This window comes from Vicugna pacos, chromosome 10, assembly GCF_048564905.1.
Source record: "Vicugna pacos chromosome 10, VicPac4, whole genome shotgun sequence".
NCBI classification, from domain to species: Eukaryota; Metazoa; Chordata; class Mammalia; order Artiodactyla; family Camelidae; genus Vicugna; species Vicugna pacos.
Genome location: NC_132996.1, coordinates 41,211,382 through 41,234,945, shown reverse-complemented (window position 1 = coordinate 41,234,945; position 23,564 = coordinate 41,211,382). Strand labels below are relative to the sequence as shown.

The 23,564-nt window shown below is 49.5% G+C and overlaps 1 protein-coding gene across 11 annotated transcripts in view; it reads right to left on the bottom strand.

The window, feature by feature from the left end:
* Nucleotides 1–4,002: 4,002 nt before the first annotated feature.
* Nucleotides 4,003–23,564, bottom strand: part of NAV2 (neuron navigator 2) — a 773,977-nt gene continuing 754,415 nt past the window's right edge. For 9 of the 11 annotated variants that reach the window (XM_031681096.2, XM_015243612.3, XM_072969662.1 and 6 more), the window contains 7 exons: nucleotides 22,740–22,975; nucleotides 18,934–19,088; nucleotides 18,712–18,783; nucleotides 16,918–17,114; nucleotides 15,897–16,015; nucleotides 10,228–10,431; nucleotides 4,003–7,508 (listed from right to left, as the gene is read on the bottom strand). In XM_031681096.2, the coding sequence (XP_031536956.1) occupies nucleotides 7,383–7,508; nucleotides 10,228–10,431; nucleotides 15,897–16,015; nucleotides 16,918–17,114; nucleotides 18,712–18,783; nucleotides 18,934–19,088; nucleotides 22,740–22,975 (1,109 nt within the window). In that variant the 3' untranslated portion in view covers nucleotides 4,003–7,382. The remainder of the gene's footprint in view (nucleotides 7,509–10,227; nucleotides 10,432–15,896; nucleotides 16,016–16,917; nucleotides 17,115–18,711; nucleotides 18,784–18,933; nucleotides 19,089–22,739; nucleotides 22,976–23,564) is intronic. The other 2 variants (XR_012076623.1, XM_072969658.1) reach the window with 2 other exon arrangements.

The window sequence follows — 23,564 nt, the reverse complement described above, 5'->3', positions numbered from 1 at the left end:
TTGTCCTTGTTGGGCTGTGGTGGCTGCAAATGCCCACTCACAGTCGTCACCACGCACGGAAATACCAAGAGGTAACCCTGAGAGCGCTCCAAGTTCCAGACAGACGTCTCCCAGCTTCCATTCCATAGCCCCAGCTCCACATCCTTATCAGGGTCAGTTACGCCGCCAGCACAGTAAGTTCTGTCACTACCAATGTGCGCAGCTCCAAGTGATCGGATAGCAGATGTAGTTTTATTATTATTTAAAAAAACTGTATTGAAGTATCATTGATTTACAATATTGTGTTAGTTTCCTGTGTACAGCAAAGTGATTCATATATATGTATGATATATATATTCTTTTCATTATAGGTTATTACAAGATATTGAATATAGTTCTCTGCTATACATAAATCCTTGTTGTTTATCTATTTTATATATAGTAGTGTGTATCTGTTAATCCCATGCTCTTAATTTATTCCTCTCCCCTTTGATAACTGTAAGCTTGTTTTCTATGTCTGAGAGTCTGCGCTTTGAAATAAGTTAATTTGTACTATTTTTTTAGGTTCCACATGTATGTAGTATCATATAATATTTGTCTTCTTCTGACTTACTTCACTTAGTATGATAATCTCTACTCTAGGTCCATTCATGTTGCTGTAAATGGCAGTATTTCTTTTTATGGCTGAGTAGTATTCCATTATATATATCTACACCACATCTTTATCCATTTATCTGTCAATGGGCATGTAGGTTGTTTCCATGTCTTGGCTTTTGTAAACAGTGCTGCTGTGAACATTGGGTTGTATGTATCTTTTTGAATTAGTTTTTGTCTCTTCCAGATATATGCTCAGGATTGCTGGATCATGTGGAAACTCTATTTTTAGTTTTTTAAGGAGCTTCCAGACTGTTTTCCATAGTGGCTACACCAATTTACATTCCCACCAACAGTGTAGGAGGGTTCCCTTTTCCCCACACCCTCTCCAGAATTTATTATTTGTAGACTTTTTGGTGATGGCCATTTTGACTGGAGTGAGGTGATAACCTCACTGTAGCTTGGATTTGCATTTCTCTATTAGTGATGTTGAGCATCCTTTCACGTGCTTGTTAGTCATCTGTGTGTCTTTGGAGAAACGTCTAATTAGGTCTTCTGCCCATGTTTTAACTGGGTTGTCTGCTTTAAATTCGGGGGTAGAAGAGTAGAAATACCCTCCCCCTCCGCCAGCCTGCTCCACACACAAACTCTAATTTTGCAGAGCCTCAAAGATCTTGGAATGGAAAGCAAAAATTTCCCCAGGTGGGCTGCTGAAGGGGGCCACCTCCCTTCCACCCCTCAGCTCCCAAACCCATGTATTCTAGTTATTGGGCCCCCAGCAACCAGTAACAGCTGAGGGTTGAAAATGTATACAGTTTCCTAGAGAACAGTGCTCCAACACAGCACGTCTTTCCCAAGCTGGTGCCTTAACTGAGCCTTTAAAAGGCTAGTCCAACCTCCAGCTTCATAGCAGGAACCAGCAGATCCAACAGTCACGTGTCCTTGGTCAAGTTCCCTTCTCCATAAACACATTGTTTGGTCTGAGACAATGTAACTCATGATTCCATATAGTAAAGCAAGGGTGTATTGGGTTTATCTGGGGAATGTCTGTTCTATTTTCTTGAACTATTTGTGAGTTCTTGCACCAGTTCCACAGTGTCTTAATGACCTTTGTAATAAGGTGTTTTTTGTTTTCTGTTTTTAGCTTTTTTTTAAAAATGGAGGTACTGAACTCAGGATCTCATGCAAGCTAAGCATGCGCTCTACCACTGAGTTACACTCTCCTCCCAGTAATAAGTGTTGGCATCTGGTAGGGAGATCTCTCTCTTTCCTTGGTCTTCTGCCTCACTTGCTATGCTTCGTCTTTTACATTTCAATATACATTATAAAGTCATCTCGTCAATTCCATAAAAATTAGCTGGGCTTTTGAGTGGGGTTGCATTAACTCTCCAGACCATTTTGGAAGAACTGACATCTTCACAACACTGAGTTGTCTAGTCCACATGTATCACAGGTTCCTCTATTCCTTTGGCCTTTTCATTTCTCCCCATGTTTCATAGATTTCTCAGTAGAGGATTGACCCATCGTAACATTGAATTTATTCCTAGGTACTTGGTATTTTTGATGCTCTTAATTTTTTTTAAACTTCTGCCTGACTATAGATGTTCAATAGATTTTCATGTACTAATTTTGTATCCAGCAAAAATTTCCGACTTATTTGTAATCATTTATCTGTGAATTCTCTTGGATGACCTAAGTACATGATGCTATCTGTGAATAGAGACAGTCCAATTTCTTTCTTTCCAATCTTCAGGATTTACTGTTCTCACTTCTCTGCACTGACTGGGGTCTCTACCATGATGTTATGTCGTGATAGGAGGCATCTGTATCTATCTCTGAATCTGAAAGGCAACACAGTTGACATTTTACTATCAAATACAATGCTTTCTATAGTTCTTGCTTTTAAATATTTCTTGTAAATATTTAAGGATATTGATTGCAGCCTTGAGAGAAACCCTGAGCCAGAGGACCCAGCTCCGCCAGCCTGGTATACACAAACTGAGAGAAAATGTTTGTTGCTTTAAGCTGCTAAATGCTGGGGGGCAATTTGTTACACAGCAGCAGATAACTAATGCAGAAGGGATATGGAATCCTCCCTGCAAAGTCCAACCTAAGGTGATGGCGGCATCATGTGGCAGGAAAAGCACAGGTTTTAGACTCAGATAAGCAGAGAACTCCGTTTCTTCCACACAGTAAGCAACATCATCACTCAGCGGGTTTTCTGCTGGTAAAATGGAGATAATAATATCTGCCTCTTAGAAGTGCTGTGATTACATGTGAGGAAGTGACGTTCTCAGTACAGCATCTGGCACATAGTAGGTACTTAAATGTCTTGTTTCCTTCCTTCTCTATTAAATGTCCTCTAGCCCATCATGTCCTTTGTATACACTCATCCTATTTCCTAGATAACAGAGTATATTGTGTAGCCATGTGGAATACCAGACATGGAAAATCCTGGAAATTAAGGATATCTAGTTGCCAAACCATTGTACCAGCTCCCCTTCATCCTTCTTGACAGGCATTAAAAACTGCCCCTGCCAAATGTCTGGATTCTTTATCTTCCCCTGGTTGGGCCACTGTCATGCATTATAATGACTTGGACATTTCACATCACTAGCAGCTGAACCAGCCGGGTAGGATCAATTTCACAGGGACCCCTTGGGTTGCACGTCAAACTAAGCCCTTAGAATTTTTGTTGTTGCTGGGAAAAGGCTAAGATGGGATGTCATCTCCCACTGCCTGGGTGTCAGGTGCAATGTGGGGCAGGGCCCCGAGATGAGAGGCAGTCCAGTGGGGCAGGATTTGGGGTTGGAATGTGGAGCTGAAACTCCCTCTCTCACCTCTTAACTTACCCTCGGAGTCTTGACAGGTGTTTTCTCTGAACTTTTTTTTTTTCTTTTTTCACTTGTAAAATGGGAGTAAGAAATTTATTTCTTCTGGGTCATTTCACAGATTATATTGGAACATTTGGGAGAGCATTTGGCAATTAGTCGGTACTCACTACATTAAAAAAAGAAAAAGCTTTCCTGCGCCTAGGGGTTTCCTGGGGGGTGGCTGGATACCGATAGTGCTTGCCTCAAAGTGCGGTTCCAGGCCCAGAGTGTTGGCATCCCCCAGGAGCTTGGTAGAAATTAAGAATGAGACTCGTGGGCCCCAGCCTGGATCTACTAAATCAGAATCTTCATTTCCACAAGATCCTCAGGGATTCAAAGTTCGAGGGGAGCCTGAAGTCCTGCATTGCTAATAAGCTCCATGCAAGCGAGGAATTGAGAAGAGGTAGGATGCTGACGACAGAGGGGCAAAGATGGGTTTGCAGATTTTGGAGGACTCTCTCCATGTGTGTTACATCCAAATAAGAATGACTTCCTCTTGGCAGGAGATTGAACTCCGATGAGGGCTTTCTCTGGCACAGAAAAGCCAAACCACTAATCTGAATAAATAAGCATCAATTTTATTGAATCATGAATAATTTAAGACTGGTACAATCATCAGCTTTATTCTCTATGACGTGGGGCATGATCTCTGGCAGATCATTGGCAAATCCAAAAACCTCATGACAAATGAAAATTAAATAGGGAAGGAGGGAGAGAAGGAGAAAGGGGACGGAGGATGGAAACATACCGTACACAAAATACTCAATTCCTAGTTTTCTCTTTAAAAATGGCTAGAAAAAATTCATCAAAATGCAGCACTTTAATCAATTATTTACAATTTCTATGTTACAATGAAAAAATGTACATCTTATAGAACATATTTCATAAACTGCTCCACTGGAAACAACTAGATCAAAACAGCAAACCTTCCATTGAATATCCACAAAGTTGGATGGTTTTTTTTTTCCTTTTGAAGTAGATTCGCCACAATCAAATTTGAACACACAGAATTTTGAAGTTTAAGCATCAACAATAAAATTTAAAAATGTCCCCAAGATACAACAAAGGTCTAGGCAAGTCTCGTTCCTTGTCCCACCCCTATCCCACCCACCACCTTAAATTAAAAGGTATTCCCATCTCATTTATGGCCTGTATAATTCTTGGCAGTTTGGGAAGAAAACTTTTGGCTTCCACTGGTAACTCAACACAAATGTTGCATAGAATTTCATACATTTCAAAATGAGCCTAACTGTAGAAAAAGGCAAATGGAAGCATTTTGGACAGAGCCCTAAATGAGCACAAAGTCACTTTGTCAAAGGTGAGCGACACAAAAGTAAAACAGGACCAAAGTACGAAATGTGCATATCAGACAACCCTGCTTCCCGAAACTTGAGGAAGGACACCGAGTTGCGAATCATATGAGGGCTACACTCCTTGAAACCATCATTCCCTAGTCAGGTAGCACCAGGGACAGAGGTCTCGGTGCTGAGCCTGGACCCAGTGGAAGGGAAGTCTGTAGGACTGGGGAGACGAGGAAGAGAATGGAGGGTGTCATTAAATAATAATAAAAAAAATAGTTCCAAAGGATATTGGCAGGTGTCGACTCACAAGGTGACTGGGAAAACTGCCCATGAGGAGAAGTCAATTTTACCTCCTCCTGAATTCACAGTATGAGCGTGTAAGGTCATCGCTGCGAGATAAACTGGGAAGGATCACTGTTCGGGTTTACCAGAAGGCTCAGGGTGTGGCCCGCGGTCACAGGCTAGATACATGCTTCAAACATTTTATGAAAAACGAAACAGAACAAGACACACTCACACACCCGGATGACTAAGGAAGGCTTGAGAGAATAGAGTCGGAGTTTACTAAGATTCAAGAAAAGAGCACATGGAGAGGTTTTCCACTGACCTGTTGGTGGGACACATCGCCCTCTTCCTTTCAAGGAGGAAGGAAATGATGAGGACCAATGTAATGTGAGCAGTTTCAGGTCAAGCTCTTGTGGGAAGAAAATAAGAAAAAATGTAGAGAGAGGGACCGTTGGAAAAAGAAATGTTAAAAAAAAAATGGAAAAACCCTGATCATTAACAGAGACACCCCCACCAAGGGGGTCCAATAAAGATTTTCTTTATCAAACAGAAACAAATGACTCAAAGATTTACCAAGCTCTGCAGAGAAAATTCCAGCATGTGGAAGACATACACTAATGGAGTGTCGGTCAGTGATGTCATGTAATGTTGTCAGAACTTTTGCCTTTTCATGCACAAGACAGATTCATCGTCCAGGCAGCAGGGTGTTAGCAGGAAACTAAGAATCTAAAAAAAAAAAAAAAAAGATCTTTCCTTTTTTTTCCTCTTTTTCTTTTTCCCACGGTCACGCACCCACACAAATGATTCTTTTGGATGAGAAAAGTCACATTAACTTGCGTTCTCCTAATGAGCAGATGACTTTTTAGCCCTGTTTGCTCTCATGGGGAAAACAAACAAACAAAAAAACGGACCCCAGGCAGGCACGACACTCATCAACGAACGCGGTTAGTACAAAACCAGTAAGGCATCGCTTTGGGAAGGTCAGCACCGAAGAGGTCAGGCAAGACTCGTCCGACAGAGGCTGGGGCTTCTGGAAGGGAGCAACCGCCCCACCACCTGTCGAATTGTATGACGTCACGTTGGTTCTGAGGAAAGTGCAAGTGTTTGACGAGGTGACCTCACACCCCATCCAAGGTTGGGGCTGGCACACTAGAGGTGTCGATGGGCGTCCTACAGCCTCGAGGACGAGGAGGAAAGGCAAGGTCCCGCTCACCCACGTGCTGAGGACGGGGTCCTGGTCCACCATAAGGGACACAGTGACCCCAGCCCCAGCAGGAGGCAGCGAGTGTACAGAACTGAGAGGGTGGACAACTGAAAACCAAAACTCAGCAGGACCAAACCAAAACCCAACTCCTGCGGTTCTCACGTTCACCAAAGGATGGATTCTGACTACGAGGGGAAGGAGGGAAAAAAACAAAAATCTTCAAAACCAAGAGTCAGAAAGGGAGAAACTCAACCTCATTTTCAAAGGGGTGATCAGTTCTCCAAAGTAGACCAATTCTCACTGTACACAGTGTTAGCAGGAAAAAAACCTGATTCGTTTATAAACAAGGAGGAAACAGACACATGCTGTTCTGGGTTTACAGCCACATCTGCTCGGCCACATTTTCACACCTTCGCTCTCGCTCGTGGATGAACTGGAGGCTGACGGATCTGAAAGGTGGGGTTGAACTGGAACAGGCAAAATACCTCTCGGGTAAGGAGAGCACCATTTAAAAAACAAAAGAGAGAAAGCACGATTTGTTTTTCCTAAGGTTCCCTGTGTTGCAGCTCTGCAGTTTGTTGAGTGTGACCAAAGCAAGGGCCCCAGCTTGCCCCCGATCTCTCTGTGGCCGGCGGTGTGGAAGGGCATCGGCGGGGTGGAAGGGCACTGGTGGGGTGTAGGGGTGCTGGCGGCAAGACCTGGTCTGCAGGGTCTGTGCTCAGGGGGAAGCCGTGCCGTGTCCGTTTCCGACTTTGCTCTAGTCTCTTCTGTCTCTGGGCAGCTCAGGGCAGGATGCTGTTTGGTTTCAGAGCTTGGTTGGTTGGTTTGTTTGCCATTTTTGTTTCAACGGTGATGATCCTTTCCCGAGAAGTATCTTTCAGTGTCTTAGGGAGGTCACAGCAACAAGGCAAAACAATAATTCAAACAGAAGATAGTGCAGTGGAAGGACGCGGTCCCAAGGCGGCTGGCCTGGGATGCCTGCACCCAGGTCAAGGCTGGAGGGCGAGGGGGCTGGGTCTTCCTGTGGCGCTCTGGCCGCGGCCGGGGGCTGGCTCAGGAGGGCATCTCCGGGATGGTGCAGAGGATGCAGGTGGAGAGGGCGAGGAGGAGGAGGGTGAGGGGGCAGGCTCCATGGCCCGGCCCCTGTCACAGAGTAGACTCCAGAGACGAGTCCAGGATGTCGTCGTGATGGCTGTTGCTGTTGGAGTCGCTGTCGTAGCTCTGCGGGCTGGAGTAGTTGGCTGCCTCCTGCAGCCTCATGAGCATGTTCATCTGGGGAGAGAGCAGGGAGCATGAGCAGCTTGGGGCCAGTCAGCCTCCCCAGCGCTGGCCTCTCTGACGCTCATGCCACGTCTTCCCGACTCACCTTGGGACCGTGGCCCACCGGGGAGGCCGAGGACAAGAGCAGGCCGTCTGGGCCAGGCTTCCAGAGTTCGAGTCTCGGCTCCACCACTGACTAGCTACGTGACCTTGAGCCAGTTACTTAAGCCTGCGCCTCAGTTTCTTCCCTGGGCACAGGTGAATACCTGTACCTGCCCTATCCCGTTATGGTGTGGGTTAAGTGAATCTATGGAGAGCACTGAAAACAGAATAGAAAGTCCTCTATGAATGTTGTTTCTTTTTCACTTGGGAGGAGCTCCTGACCCCAGCGCGGCCCTCAGCCTGGGTGAGAGGCCAGTCAGGCGCCCCAGCTTCTGGAGCAGCTGCATCAGCACCACTGACCTCAGAGCACGGGGCTGCCCCTTCGATGAGCATCAAGCTCACCTGTACTCCCGGCTCTGGCCAGAGGGCAGCCCGGAGGCCCCTGCGCCCCAGCTCCGGGCAAGGCCCTCAAGGGGAGCGGAGGGCAGCATGGGTCACACGCCGAGCCTCAGGGCGCAGGGAGGCCTGGGGTCCGGTTCAGGACTCTTTGGGCAATTACCTACCATATCTGAGTCACCAGTTCCTCACCTACAGACTGGAGAGAAGGGGAGCACCCACCGCCCCCAAGATTCAAGTAGGGAATGAAATGACCCTTAGAACAGGGCCTGGCATATAGTAACTGCTCAACAAACGTAAGTTTGCCGTCATCATCAGCTGTCTTCAGAGTTTAAAGATAACGTCCTTGAATGTCTCCTAGTCTACAGTCTATTGGTCATACGTGTGGGAGTGGAGACGGGGCATTAAGAACTACGTTTATTTTATTTACAACTATAAACTGTGTATGTATTTTATATTTTTTCTAGCGACGTTAGGAAGATAGGGTCTCGCTGAGCTATCTTCAGACTTGGTGCAGCTGGTCATGAAGTCCAGCTGCCCCTGGCCAGCCTCCCCTGGGCGAGCCCCCCCTAGGGTGTATCTGGGTGAGCCCAGCACGGAAGCACCACAAGCTGGGGTCCATCTGCATGGCGGGAACCGGGAAGGGGTGGAGGGCAAGTACAAAGGAAAATCCTCCACAGCCAGGATCATTCGTTCACTCGTCCAGCATTCCCTGTGTGCCCACAGTATGTGGTCTGGAATAGAAACAAGACAGTCCAGCCCTCCTGGAGGCCCCAGTCTCGTAAGGCAGAGAGATCCACGGACAAAAGGGCTATGACAGCAGAGGCCGGTGGTCCTGGGCAGAGAGGACAGGACTTGGGGGAAATACCGAGCACTTAACTTGGCAAGTAGGGGTGGCAGGGCTGGCATGGCTGACGTCTGGGGCCTGAGGCTGGAAAGAGAATTCTATGTAACTATTCAGAGAACCCCGAGTTCTACCTAAATGCCTATGTTCAGTCAGTGCCACAAATATTCCTGGTTAAGAAAAGAATGTCTGGGGACAAGCTGGCCATTCTTTCCTCTAGATATCCTCAATTCTATTTTTATGAAAGGTAAGACCTCATGAACTTGAACCCACAAAAATATCTCCATGCCTTTGGCTTTTAGCAACGGGTAACGTTAGAAGTGGCTTTTTACAGTCTGATCCTTCCCCCTGTACAACCATTGTTGTGAACACTGCAAATTAGGTTGTACACAGTAACGCAGACCATAAATCCATTTAAAATAAAGTTCCTGTAGAAAAGTCTCACTGGGACGGGGCTGCATGCCCCCAGTCAGGGGTGCAGACAACCCCAGAGCACCTATTGTGGTTATTTTTTCTTACCTAGCAAATCAGTCAGTCACCAGGGAGAGAGCAGCAAGTCAATTGTCTTTCACTCCTGCTGCATCTCCTACGAATACGTTCCTCCACTAGGTAAAGCAAGTGATAGCCTCTGCAGTGTTTTCCCTTTTGTCTTAGCCGCCAAGGGAGCTCAGGGCAAAATTTAAAGCATGATAATGGTCATTCAACCCTGGGATGTTCTGGTATATGTGATTCCACCTTCTTTTACAGGGCTTTTGATTTATTAGGTCTAATTTCCCAGGATGCCTATATACGGGTCTCACGCGGGCCAACAGTACCAGAACTGCAGTGTCACGGCCCCTGGCCCAGGTTCCCCTTAAAGGGCTTTTATTGGTTTGTCGGTGGAGTAAAGAAGCCCAGGCAGCATTAGAGGCTTAGCTCCTCTCACTGGCCCGGGGACCCGCATTCAGGTCCCTGCCCTCCCCTCTGTGTCCCTCCTGCCGGCAAAGCCCTCCCGCCCGAGCTCCTGACCACTTGGCCTGGGCTTCTAATCCTTCGCAAGCTGTGCCTCTGCTCAGTTACTAGTGGGAGAGATGAAAGGGACAGGACAGGGCATGATGAAGGTGGCACTCAAACCAGAGGGCAGGGAGTGGTGTAGGGACATTTAGGGGGAAAAATCAAATTCTTAACCTCTTACCTGAAAAAATTTCAGAGGGGTTAAAGATGTTAGTGACAAATTAAAACCAAGGAAGAAAATATTGGCTAACCGTCCTTAAATCTTGGAATGGGTCCAACCTTCCAAAGCAAGACCAGGACTCAGTTGCCTCCGATTTTCCAGCGTGCCTTGCATCACACCCAGCACACAGGAAGCACTCAGTGAACGCTGAGCTGCTCTGGAAGCCAAGAACTCACCAGCGGGTCTCCTTCAGCATCGCTGGGGGGCATCTGCTTGCTGGTTGACCCCTCCCGTGGCATGGAGTAGCCGTCGAAGCCGACATCCTCAGGCCGGAGCTGCAGAAGGGGAGGCCACTCGTGCTGCTGGGGGCTGGCTGCCCAAGGATAGGTGTCCATCACCCACTTGGCGGGATCCTCCCAGGGGGCCCGCCTTCCATAGAGCTGGAAACGAAGAAGAACAGTGAGGAAGGGGCCAAGACCTCTGCTGCAGCCCTGGTTTTGCAGCTTTTTGAAAAACACTCCAAACCCAGCATCAGGCTTCCATGCATGGAGTAATTCCACCTCCAGAATTCTCTCCTAAGGAAATCATCCAAGGCACAGACAGCGTGATGTGCTAATATCAAAGGCAGAGTGACCCAGGGACTAAGAGCACTAGCTTTGGAGTCAGACTGGCCTGGGTTCACATCTCAGCTCTGCCACTGACTGACAGTGTCACCTTAAACTCTAAGCCTTGCTGATCCAACCTGGAAAACCACCATCTGATTTGAAGCATTTGCCAGTTTCTGTCGTATAAATACTCCCAACCATGGCCAATCAGTTACTGAAAGTGGCGCTGGAAAGAGGTGCTGACTATCATCACACTGGGTGCCCCCCCAGCACATAGATGGGGTGCTGGGCATCAGAACCACAAGCAGAGGTCACCATTGGCCCTGGTTTGATAAAACTGCATTACTTGCAGTGAGTCTGACTCTCAGAGCCCCTCTTTAGAGGCGCTGTTCACTTTCAAAACAGCGAATTGTTAACCAGGGTTACATGTGGGTATTGGAATTCTTAGTGCTTCTCCTCCCCCATGTATTTCTCAAAATTGTCCATGACAATGAATTTGCTCTTAAAACAGATTTATCACATAATTCTGGAAGACAGGTTACCATGCCTCCAAACTCCTTTTTTTAAGCCTGAAACACCTAACAAGAAAATTATTTTAGTGACTTTTTCTGGCAATTTCCAGAAATATATCCACTCTTTAAAGAACAAAACCCTAGACTGCACCATTTCCCAGGGCGAGGCTCTGTGCATCACGTAGCTGCTGCCGTCTCTGGATCCTTCCTCGTTGACACCACCACTGCCGCCGTGCCTCACAGCTCACTGTCTGCCAGGGATGGCGAGAGGCACTTGACAAATCTCTGGTTTAACCAGCACATGACGTCACGAGGAAGCATCACTACCCACGCTGCTCAGACAGAGATAAACCCAGGGAGGAGAGGAGGCAGAACTGGAATCCAAGTCTGTCCGTGGACCACTGGAGTCCGCGAAGAGGAGGCAGGATGTGCTCAGAGCCAGGACAAGATGAGCCCACCCTAGACAGTGCTGCCTGTGGTTCTGGGAGGGCATCCTTTCTGTAGGGGACCACGGCGTACAAAGACCAAAGACCCCTGAACCACAAGACAGCAGGGGGCCTCTAGACTGGAATTACATCTAGACTACAGCCTGTCTGTCCATCTGTCTGCTCCCTCTGTCCTCCCAGGACTCTGACAGTTGAGACGGGAGAGAGGGCAAGGGGATGACAGGAGAGGAGAGCTGAGCTCTGACTGACAAAACCATTTCTTTCTCAGGTCAGAGACTGTCTCAGCTGCAGGGAACTGGGGTCACCTAGCCCAGCTCCCTCATGTATCAGATGGAGAAGCTGGCGCCTAAAGAGCCAGATGAGAGAATTTGGAGCAGAGGTGGCTTCGAACCCAGGATCCCAGCTTCCTTGTCTGGTCTTTTATTTCTCTACGTCTCCTGACTGACTCTACTCTGAACCACTTGGTATCAGCAAGAGCCACATGACTCAGCCAAAGCCGGAACAGGGAGATGCTGGCCAGGCTGCCCACCCGAGGAGGACTCGTCACCCGGGCTGGGCTTGCTGCCCTTCTGGCTGTCTCAAGACTGCTCAGCCACCTCTGACCTTCTCGTACCATTTCTGTCTGGGAAGCGCCTGCCCTTCCTGCCTTGCAGACGGGCCCGCCCCCCTCTTCATCAGTGGCCGCCTCCTCCTCCACTAAGACACACACAGCCTCCTATGACCTCATCGCTTCCAGACACCAGCGCCCCTCCCTTCTAGGGCTCCAGTCCTGCCTGTTGCTAAATCTTCCTTAACCTGGGGCAGTAGTGACTCAGGCCAGAGAATCCGGTCTGGTCGTCTAAAGGGAATCCACAGTCCCAGCAGGAAGGGGTCACACAAAGGCGCGTGGGCACGCGCGTGCGGGTCAGGGAGTGAGGGAACGCAAACATTTGGGGATGTTTAGAACTGAGAAAGTCCATTCCAAGTTCCTGAAGTTTTCAGAAGCTTCTCCCTCCAGGGGTTTCCCTATAGAACTCAATCGACTTTACCAAGCTGGACTTCACGTGTGTGGAGATGAACCAAATGTGAGGTTCTGACAGCGACGCATCTGTCTCCAGCCTGCAGCTGGAAGAGGAGACGCTCAGTGCTGCAGGACCACAGAGGCTGGAATTCTGAGCTCATCAAGTTCTGAGAGAGAGTCTGGCCCAGTGGTTTTTATGTTTGTGCTCTGAGTAGCTCGGGGAACTTTGGGGCTCCACAGAGCCAGCCTGAAAAATCTCTTCTAGTCCACACTTCCTGGATTACAGATGTGGAACCGAGGCCTAGAGATGGGAGGCCTGCCCAGGGTCTCAGAGCAGGTTGGGTCATCTGATAAATGTACCCCCTGCCCCTCTGCTCTCCCCTCTTCACCAGGGGGATGGAGGTCTTCTGAGTTACTCTGTCGACTTGAGACACTTTGGCAAGTGTTTACAATGACAACTCCAAAGGGGAACAAGACTGAGTCATAAGACAAAGACAGCCGGGCGCACCTAACATCATCTGCAACAACGGAGAATACTTTTACAAGCCTCCCCACTTGCCGCTGGATATGTCCAAGTCCAGGTGATGAATGGCTGAGTAAGTACCCTGGCAAGCAAAGGATGTATCATAAAGCTCCTTATGCACGGCAGAGCCCCGAGGCAGCTTCTGGGAAGGAGCTGTACAGACAGACAGGACATTCAATTTCCCCAAGGCATGGAGGAGCCTGGCAAGCCCACTGGGTCAGCAACAGGGAGCCTAGACATCAGAAACTGAAACCTCAGCTCCTGGGCGCCTCCTGACTATGAACATGTACATCACACATGTAGGCATCAAGGTACACATTCAGGAAGAACCTCCAAGCAGTTACACATACAGACTCAGGAAAAGACTCCAGAGTCAGAACTTGTAGGTATCTGGTATCCACTAGGGGGCAATGCCGCATCTCCTCCTGGCAAGGCTGTGCCTGTTGGAGGGGCTGACTGGAAGCTATGGTGATACCTGATGGCAGCAGAGTCTTGGTGCTGCCTACCTCCCCCCGGACAGCTCTTCCAGAGGTCAAAGCAGCTAAGCCCTTGCCAAGGTCATAAGGTAAGAGGTGGAGTCCCCAGGTCACGCTCTGGAAAGGCTGCCTCTCCAGCACGGGCAAGGACGTTCAGACCCCACTTTCACAGCCGTGCCCACAAGGCCTTCTTTTAAGTTGAGGTCCAAGGAGCTGGGCTGGCCTTAGCTCTGTCTATCCTTGGTGAGAACCAAAGGGGGGCATCCGATGTGTAGCTTGAGGCTGGAGCATAGACAGAACCCCTCCTGGTGAGTGTCTCCTTGGGCAGGAGGCCTTTACTCAACCGCGCCCACGACGTCTTCCAAGCACGTTCTTGGTCACTCCCCGTCCCACCCAGAAGATACATCCGGGCAAAGGAGCACGTGGGCGAACTGAGAGGAAGCAGAAATGAGGGGGCAGGAATGGTGCCGCTCCCCCACCTGCAATTCCTTCTGCTTCTTTTGAGACGCCTGGGTTTCCCAGGGGCGCCTGCCTTCTGCAGTCCTAGAAGCCACTGATGACAAGAGAGAAGGGCTTCTGAAAAGAAACAGAGCCCAAGAAGCCAGCAGGCGGGAGATACTTCCATTGGCCCAAGAAAATAGGGGTGACTGGGTGGCTGTTTGGGCTTGTGGTAGTAACAGATCCATTTGATGAAAGACTAAATAAATTATGGTTAATTTACCCAGGCCAGTGAATTTATCTACCTAGAGAGATTCTGCTGCAAAGATGTGAAATCTTTCATATCATTTAAAAAAAAATAAAGGCCACATTCGATAAAACAGAAATGCTGTCATCAATGGGGGAAAAAGGTGAAGGGGATTAAGAAGTACAGACTTCTAGCCGTGAAATAAATAAGTCACAGGGATGTAACGCACAGCACGAGGAATACAGTCAATAACACTGTAATAACTGTATGGGGACAGATGGTTAACCAGACTTTCCATAGTTTCATAATGTTTAAGAATATCAAATCACTGTTGTATACCTGAAACTAATATAATATTGTATGTCAATTATAATTTTTTAAAAGAGAAAAAATGCCACCGCCTATTAACAATCTTCCGACACTGCTAACTAAGGATTTGGGGCCAGTCAACAGACTCGCCTAATTTCTTGCTACTCTCTGCCTTCATAACCACTTATATTCGAACACGGTGGCTCGAATTTGCAGCCTACATGCTCCAGTTCAATGAAATACCAGTGACCAGAGGCACACTCTCTTCCTTTTCTAGCTCTGCTTGTCCTGAATGTCTCTGAAGGCCATCAGTGCTGCTGCATGTTACAGAGACAAAGCCGTCGAAGATGCGCCAGGCTCAGCTAAATGAGCACGAACGACCAGCCCGGACTGAAGCCATTAACGCGTACCGTCACACACGTGTGTGCGGGTGTGCATTACCACACCCCCCGGTCCACCAACAGCATCTTGTGTCTCCCACTGCCTGGTACCAAGGAAACAGCCCTCAGAAACCCGGCTGCTAAGCTGGTTCCTGGATGAGTCAGTCCTGCGTGATGCCTGCTAATTACTCAGAGTGGTGCTGAAAACTGACAGACTTCTCAGGCTGCCTCCAGGCTCAACAATAAAACTGTTATAAACTCCAGTTTACTGCTAAGCTCCTAATATTAAGCCCGGGGCTGAGTGAGAAGTAAAGGATTCGGGCTTTCCAGCTGCGGCAGGGCAGGAGGGACGGGCAGCCGCGTGCGGCCCAGGGTCACCTGTCAGGGGTCCTGATGTCAGGCAGTGAGCACCATGGGGCCGAGGGCTGAGAACCTGCGGCCTAGCTGCAAATCCCATATTCTTCGTGACCTTGGGCAAGTCACTTACTCTCTCTGAGCCACAATTTTCTCTTAAAAAAATGGAGACCAAAAAAAACACAAAACTCTGTCCAAGTCCGAGGACTAATGCAGAGCTTGAACCAAAGAGCAGCCGTGAGGAGACTCTGCAGAGTGTGAAGCGCTACCTGTTCCATTCCTTGTGCTCTCGCTACACTGAGCACTTTGCGGCCACGGCTTCACTGAACCCTGGCAACAACTGTCTGTGGTAGGGTGCTGTGATTCTCTCTCCTCCTGATGATGATACTAGGGCACAGAGAGGCTGAATGACTGGCTTAGGGTCACACAGCTAACAGGGGCACAGCCAGGATTTGCAGCCCAGCGTGTTCTATGCTGCGCTGAACGGATGGCTTCACAGATGAGGGGCTGTCACGACACGTCAGTCAGATTTCTGAAGGGGGAGAGAAAGACAACTCTTGTGGTCACTAGAACAGTCCCTCGAGCTTAGAGGCCAGCGGGCAGTGAGCTTCTCACCTGGAGTCCTTCTCTGACAGCTTCCAGGAGATAGGGGATGATGGAGTAGTTCCACAGGTCCGTGAACCACACCCTGGAACCATCCACGTCGATGGGGCAGGACAGGAAGAGCCGGGGCCCTGGGGACCACAGGGAACATCCAGTCAGACCGAAATGGGTGTGGCCAAGAGAAGCCGGTCCCAGCGTCCCTCACAGGAAGGACCCCGAACTTTAGGAGTGACAGCAGAAATACCAGCTGCCGGGTGCTGGGCACAGAGCAGGCCGCTTGGACTCCCTAACCCCACCTGGGACCTCGCTCCTCTGGGAAATCATCCCAAAGAGAGGAGGCTTTATGGAGAAAGATGTCCATTGCAGTATATTAATCTTGTCCTTTGAAAATGGAAGCACACAAAATGTCCAAGGGAACAGAAATGGTTAAGGAAATGATGGTACCTCCACATTCGATTACTTTGCAGAGCAACACAGAATGCTCATGAGACAAGGTAAAGTGAGAAAGTAAAAAGAACATACTGTGTGTACACTCTGAGTGCAACTACATAAAACATGTACGGACAAGGACGGGGAAGATAAACGCGAATTACATACTGCATCAGGATGGTGGGATGATCAGTGATCTTTTTTTTTCTCTGAAGCCTAAGCTTCAGGAATGTTGACAACATCATTTTATTTTTAAAGCAAAGCCAACCCCACAGGGTGGCTCCCACCTGGGGGAGCCCCGGGGTGGGGGCCCCTCCCTGAGCCGGCAGCAGCCCAGACCGGGCACCTCTCTCTGCTGCTCATCAGCCCTGGCATGCTGGGCAGGGAAGGAGGGGCGGAGACACAGCCCGGGAACGCGGGTGACTGGTGGCCTGGGGTCTGTGTGGGGCTGGGACTGTCCTTCTACCCCCTTCTCCATCCCTGTGGCCAGCGCAGCGACTGGCTGACTTGTGGCTGCTCAGTGCCGACCTGGCCAGGGCCCAGGACAGCCATCCGAGGAGGCTGGACCTCCCCACCCCAAGCCAGCCCGCCTGGCGCCCCATACCTATGGTGACGTCCGAGGAGCTGTGAGCCTCCAGGAAGCGGTTGAGGTGATGCCAGACCTTGGGAATCCAGTCGATGATTTTCACCAGCTCCACATTCCGCACCCGCCCACTGATCTCTGTCTCCATGAGCTTCCGCCTCAGGAACCGGCCCAGGAAACCCTTCACGGGCTCCGTGTGGTTGGCACAAAGCACCCACCTGGGGGGAGTCAGGAATGCTTTTCAGTGACAGCGACAATGGCTCACCTCACACACCCAAGCTCATCAGAGCTGGAAGGGGCACATATTAATGCTAAAACTGGACTCTTCTGAACACTGCACATTATACTGACTCACTGTTCCTCAGAGCAACCCTGCAACACAGATAAGGCCACCACCTCCATTTTACAGATAGAAATTCTGAGACACAGACAGGTTACATAACTTGTCCAAGATCGAACTGCCAGTCAACAGCAGAGCTAAGATGAGAACCAAGACCATCCAACTCCAGGGCCTGAGCTCTAACCACTGACTCAGCTGCCCCCTGTGCTTGTGGCAAGTCCTGTGCTGGGCTGGGAGCTGTGACAATGACCGAGACACGGTTCCTATTCCCCAGGAGCTCAGTCTAGTGGAGGAGGCAGATAAGTGGAATGAGACATGATGAAACCCAGGCAATCAGGGAAGGCTCCTTGGGGGAGGGGATGTCTGAGCTGAGACCACAGGGGATGAACAGAGCAGCCATGTGAGGTGAGGTGAGGTGGGCAGAGAGCAGGCTGCAGATTTGCAGAGGCATGAGAAATAGTCAGAGGTTCCGTGTACCCAGAGTTTAGATTTGACCTGCTAATCCAAGGGGCCTGGATTTCATCCTGGGGGCAATGGGGCCACTGAAGGACTTCACACATGAAGGTTTACAGTCAGATTTGAATTCTAGAATGTTCATTCCAGTGGGCATTGCCACAGAGGGTGGCCTGCAGGGGGCTGAGGTGCAGGCAGACATCCTGGTTAGAAAATGACTGCAACAGTGCTCTGGGAGAGGATGAGCAGTGACGGGGGAAGAAGGAGGAGAAAGGACCAGAGGGACATTCAGGAGCAAGCATGGACAAGACAGGGACAGCCTGGATGCAGATGTGAGCCGTGGTCTTGGTGGTCTTAGTGGCCTGGAGGAGACAGTACTTCTCTGATAATTACAATTCAGGTCGACCTTCAGCAGAGATGCCCGCAGAGTAGCCATTGAAAATGGGCCAGGGGGTCTCACCCAGGAGACGGCTGCTCACCCTCATCTAAGGGCCCAGGCAGGAGAGGAGTATCTGGAGTCAGCTGGGTGTCAGGACAGGGCAAGAGGCATTTAGCGACGGCAAGGCGAGTGGCCACACGACCTCGCATGACACCCCGCTGCGGGAGAGCCCGGTTCGGGGTTAGGGCAAAGGATTCACAGCAGCTGGAGCTTGAAGGCCACAGACACAGACCTCGCTCCATGGGGACCTTCCCAAGCAAGAGCTTTCACTGCTCATGTCCACTTGGGATCAAGAGATGCACCACTGGTGATGGGCAGCATTGCGTGCCTCCAGCCCCTGCCCAGAGCTGCCGCTTTGGCACCACTAACCCAGAGCTTAGAGTCAGGGACCTGGGTTCAAGTCAGCTCTGCCAGTGACTGGCTGCGTGACCTCACACTTATGAGTCACTTCATTTTCCTTGTTTGTAAACTGAGAAGGATAAATGTAAGGACTTGAGGCTGTTGTAAGAATCAAGTGAGCTAAGCTGGGAAAAATGCCCATAGTTCCCAGCATGTAACAGGGACTCAAATAGCGACAGCTTACCTGAAGTTATGATGTAGCTGCAGGTTGGGAGTGGAAGAGGTAGCCTGGTTCATTGTGCCAATTATGTAAGGGCTGTGGGAGAGATGAAGGACAAGCAGCTGTGGGAGGTCTCTCAGCGCCCCGGGGCGCCTAAGTGTCAGCTGAACGGCTGCTGGCTGCCACCCCCGTGCCCCCCATAGCACACGTCTTCCCCGGGGCCGGGAGGTCCAGAGCGGCCTGTACCATTTGTGGTCCTTGCAGTTGAGTAGCCCATTGAAGATCTCGCCCAGGGAGCTGACGTGATGCAGGTTGTCCAGGATGATGACCAGAGGCATGTCCACAGCGTTGTTCTCACTGGCACACTGGTCCGCAAGGTTGGACAGGTACTGGCGCAGCTCCTGTGGAGGTCGGGCAGGAGCAAGTGAGTGAACACCCCCACGAAGATGGAGCCACGTATGCTCGGGGTCTTCCCTCTGCCTGGCCAAAACTGGCAGAGGCCCTTCCCCAGGCTGCGCGGGAAACACATGCTGAGGGCCTGCCTGCTTCAGCTTGGGCTCAGGAGACTTGGGCGGGCAGGGGAAAGGAAGGCCTGGGTCCTGCCTTCTGGAATTTGCAAGGTAACAGCAAACCTTCAGCCCCGGGCAAGAGCATGGCACCGCGGGGGTGCCCAGACATGGCTGTGCACCTGCTCTACCACTCTCTAGAAGTGCTGTCACTTTTCTTGTTATTTCTTATTATGCCAACCTCCCAGGAAGCTCCTGAGGGCAGGTGCCTCATACGTCTCTGTGCATCCACAGTACTACGAGCCGTTTACACTGATGAATCAATACAGCGAAGACCTCCTCCCCTGCCCCCCGATGCACATGCGTCCTGCTGATGAGCGCTGGGGCAGACGGACAGTGAGCGGAGCAGGGGGCGTGGTCTCCTCATACAGTGGGCCTTGGGAAGTCCAAAGGGTAAGCTCTGACCTTAACTGTGAAGAATGGGTGGCACATTGTCTGGAGCTGGAACTAGAACGCAGCCCAGCACAGCTGGGGTGAGGGGTGTGCCAGAAAAGGAAGGGAAAAAAGAATGTGCAATGGGGAAAGGCCAAAACAGTGAGCTAAGGACCAGCGGTGAAGCCAGAACAACTGCCTGATGGTATTATCATGACAATGATGATGGGCGTGACCTTGTGCCAAGTACTGCTCTAGGGGCCTCACACATAGGAACTTCTGTGGCCCCACGATAAACCTCTGGGGTGGGTACTATGATTCCATTTTACAGATGGGGAAGCTGAGGCACATCCAAGTCAGGTGACCAGCCTGAGATAGCACAGCGGGTCGGCAGCAGGGCTGGATCTGGACTTGGCACCTGCCTCAGGGTATGCACTTCCCCATGGCAGACTGTCCTGCATGCTGGCCTGGTTGCTTGGAATGTCCCATCTCCTCTGCTTCATATAAACACATAGATACACCCAGGCCTCCCTTACAAGTCAAAATGCATTTTGTAGCAATAGAAAAAGCCCAACTCTTCAAGCCGTACACAAAAATAAACTCAAAGTGGCTTAAGACTTAAATGTAAGACACTTAGAAAACAGGCAAAACATTCTCTGACATGAATCACAGCAATGTTCTCCCAGGTCGTTTCCCAAGGCAAGAGAAATCTAGGCAAAAATAAACCAATAGGACCTCAGCAAACTTACAGGCTTTTGCACAGCAAAGGAAACCATAAACAAAACAAGAAGATAACCTATGGGCTGGGAGAACTGGGAGAAAATATTGCAAACTATGCAACTGATAAGGGCTTAGTTTCCAGACTATACAAACAGCTCATACCACTCAGTAACAAAAACCACGAACAACCCAATCAAAAAATGAGCAGAAGATCCATATAGACATTTTTCTAAAGAAGACATACAGATGGCCGATAGGCACATGAAAAGATGCGTAGCACTGCTAAGTGTGAGAGAAATGCAAATCAAAACTACAATGAGGTATCACCACACACTGGTCAGAATGGTCAGCATTAAAAAGTCCACAAACAATAAATACTGGAGAGGGTGTGGAGAACAAGGAAACTTTCTATGCTGTTGATAGGAATGTCATTTGGTGCAGCCACTACGGAAAACAGTATGGAGAGTCCTCAAAAAACTAAAAATACAGTTTCCATATGATCCAGCAATCCTACTCCTGGGAATATATACAGAAAAAATTAAAACTAATTTGAAAAGATACATGCACCTTAATGTTCACAGCAGCACTATTTACAACAGCCAAGACATGGAAGCGACCTAAATGTCCCTCAACAGATAAATGGATAAAGAAGATGTGATACACACACACACACAATGGAATACTACTTAGCCATAAAAAGAATGAAATAATGCCATTTGCAGCAACGTGGATGGACCTAGAGATTATCATACTAAGTGAAGTTAGGCAGAGAAAGACAAGTAACATATGATATCACTTAAATGTGGAATCTAAAAAAATGATACAAATGACCTTATTACAAAACAGAAACAGACTCATAGGTATAGAAAACTTATGGTTACCAAAGGGGAAAAGGGGGAGTAGAGGAGGGAAAAATTAGTAGGAGTTTGGGATTAGCAGATACAAACTACTATATATGAAACAACAAGGTCCTGCTATATAGCAGAGGGAACTATATTCAGTATCTTGTAATGGCCTATAATGAAGAAGAATATGAAAAAGAATATGTATGTATGTATAATTGAACCCCTCTGCTGTACACTAGAAACTAGCACAACACTGTAAATCAACTATACTCCATTAAAAACAAAAAGAAAAAGAAACAGCCCAACTTTTAAAGTTACCAGTCATTTTTCCTTCTTTTAGTTCCTCTCCACTGTGGGTTCATGGCCTCAGGCACCTGACAGAAACAGGACTCCTGAGGCGCGGAGCCCTCCCTCCCTTACGCAGTGGGGTACGGTTGGGGAGCTGTGCTCTGTATGAGGCTGCGCAGCTGAGGGGAGGGAGAGTGGGGACTGAAACCCAGCCTGGTTCCACGCCCAGTCATGTGCCTGGGAGCCTGCTCTCACTGGTCCTGAGAGTGAGCCTTCCCTGAGCTTATGCACAGAGGACCTCGACACAGGGGTTCTGACCGCTCCCCTCTAGTCCTGCCTCTACACCTGAGTCACTTGGGGAAGTTGTGCACGGCGTGGATCCCCGGCCCCACAACCCACTGAGAGATCATCAAGGAACGAGGTCTAGGAATCTGCATCTTCAAGGACGCCAGGTGACTTTTCAGGTCAAAGAATCACTGCCAATTCACCTTTGACTCTCCAGCCCCTTTGCAGAGGGCCAGGCAGAGGGAATTACCCAAATCCCACTGCATGGATAATAAACAGGTTGGAGAAAATACCTCACAACCCTAGGCTGGGACTAGGTCAGACTGTCCAAATGTTTCTATCACTCCCTGTGAGGCAGGATGGAGCCTATTTGCTGGCTCTGGGGTCTAAGACATCGACTTGAGCTCCAGTCTACTGCTTAGGACCATGTCAGTGGGCTTAGGTACATGGCCATCTGCCTCGGGCCTCAGTTTCCTCCTCTGTAAAATTGGATCGTGACAACTATTCCCTCAAAGGTACTGCTGTGGGGTGGCTGGTTTGCTGGTCCTGGGGCAAGCATTCTATAAATGTGGGCTGTTGTTCTTACTGTTACTGTTGTTCTACACAAGGAGGTTTCATTTTGGAAAAACAATAGCACCTACTAGGCACACGATAAATTCCTGCTGCTCTGAAGTGGATGCGTCTGGGTTGGCCTTAAAGTACTGCCATCACTAAGCATCATGCCTGACCCACAGTGAGGAAGTAAGAAATGAATGACCTCGACTTACAGACGGAACTTCTTACTGGGAAGTTTTGGGTCAAAGCCTTCCTTTCTGCTAGTTTCATTCTGACCTCCTTCTCTAGGCTTTTAAAACCACCAAAGGTGAGCATTGTAGGAAATGCTGCTTTGCCATCAGGGTGGCGGCAGCATCAAAAGTTCTGAAAGGGCCAAAAAGTGACCCGTGGCTAGGAAGCAGCCTCCAAATGACCTCCTCACCTTGCTGGACTTGTGGTCCACGTTGAAGGTGGCGATGACCCCGTCTGTCAGCTCCCGTCCCTCCCGGAGTACCAGGTACTCTGACAGCCGGTTGGCCAGGTAGGTTTTCCCAGTGCCGCTGGGCCCAGAGAGAATGATCCGCCGGTGTTCCACCAGCAGGGAGACGTAGCGCTGCAGGATGGGCTTGGGGATCAGGGACTCGAACACCAGAGAGTCCAGGCTGTTTTCTGCAAGCCCTGCATTTGAGAGAGACAGGAAGTGTTTGCAGCCCTGCAGAGAGGGTGGGTCTCTGTGCCTGCTCACCTGGACTGCCAAAACCTGAAGCCAGCCCTTTCCCGGGCAGCCCCCTCATCTGAGACCCCCGCCCACCCAGGGACACCGCAGGCTCCCTGCTCACCAGCACTGTGTGCTCTGGCCCTTGGCTTGGCTGACCTCCTCAGACTCAGATTCACCTTTAATATCTGGACCCTCTGTCCTCATCCATTCTCTGCACAATTCCTAAGACTAAGAGCCCTGCTTGTCTGTCTGGATTTACCATTACCGATGGTATTTGCTAAAACTAACGTGAATCTCCCGTGTCCACCCGGATCCTGGGGCTGCCTCTTTACCCTGTCCTCTCCTGCGTGCCAGGTGCACTGCTGCCCACACTCATGGACCAGGAAGGTAGCAACACTCTTATCGTTAAAATGAGGAAAAACACAAGGATTCAGGGATGTGAATACTGGAAGACCTAGGCTGCAATGCTACCTGCTGAGACCTCTGAGCCTCAGCAACATTAAGAGGAAACATCTTTCCCCGTCCCCCCCAGGACAACTTCATTACTCA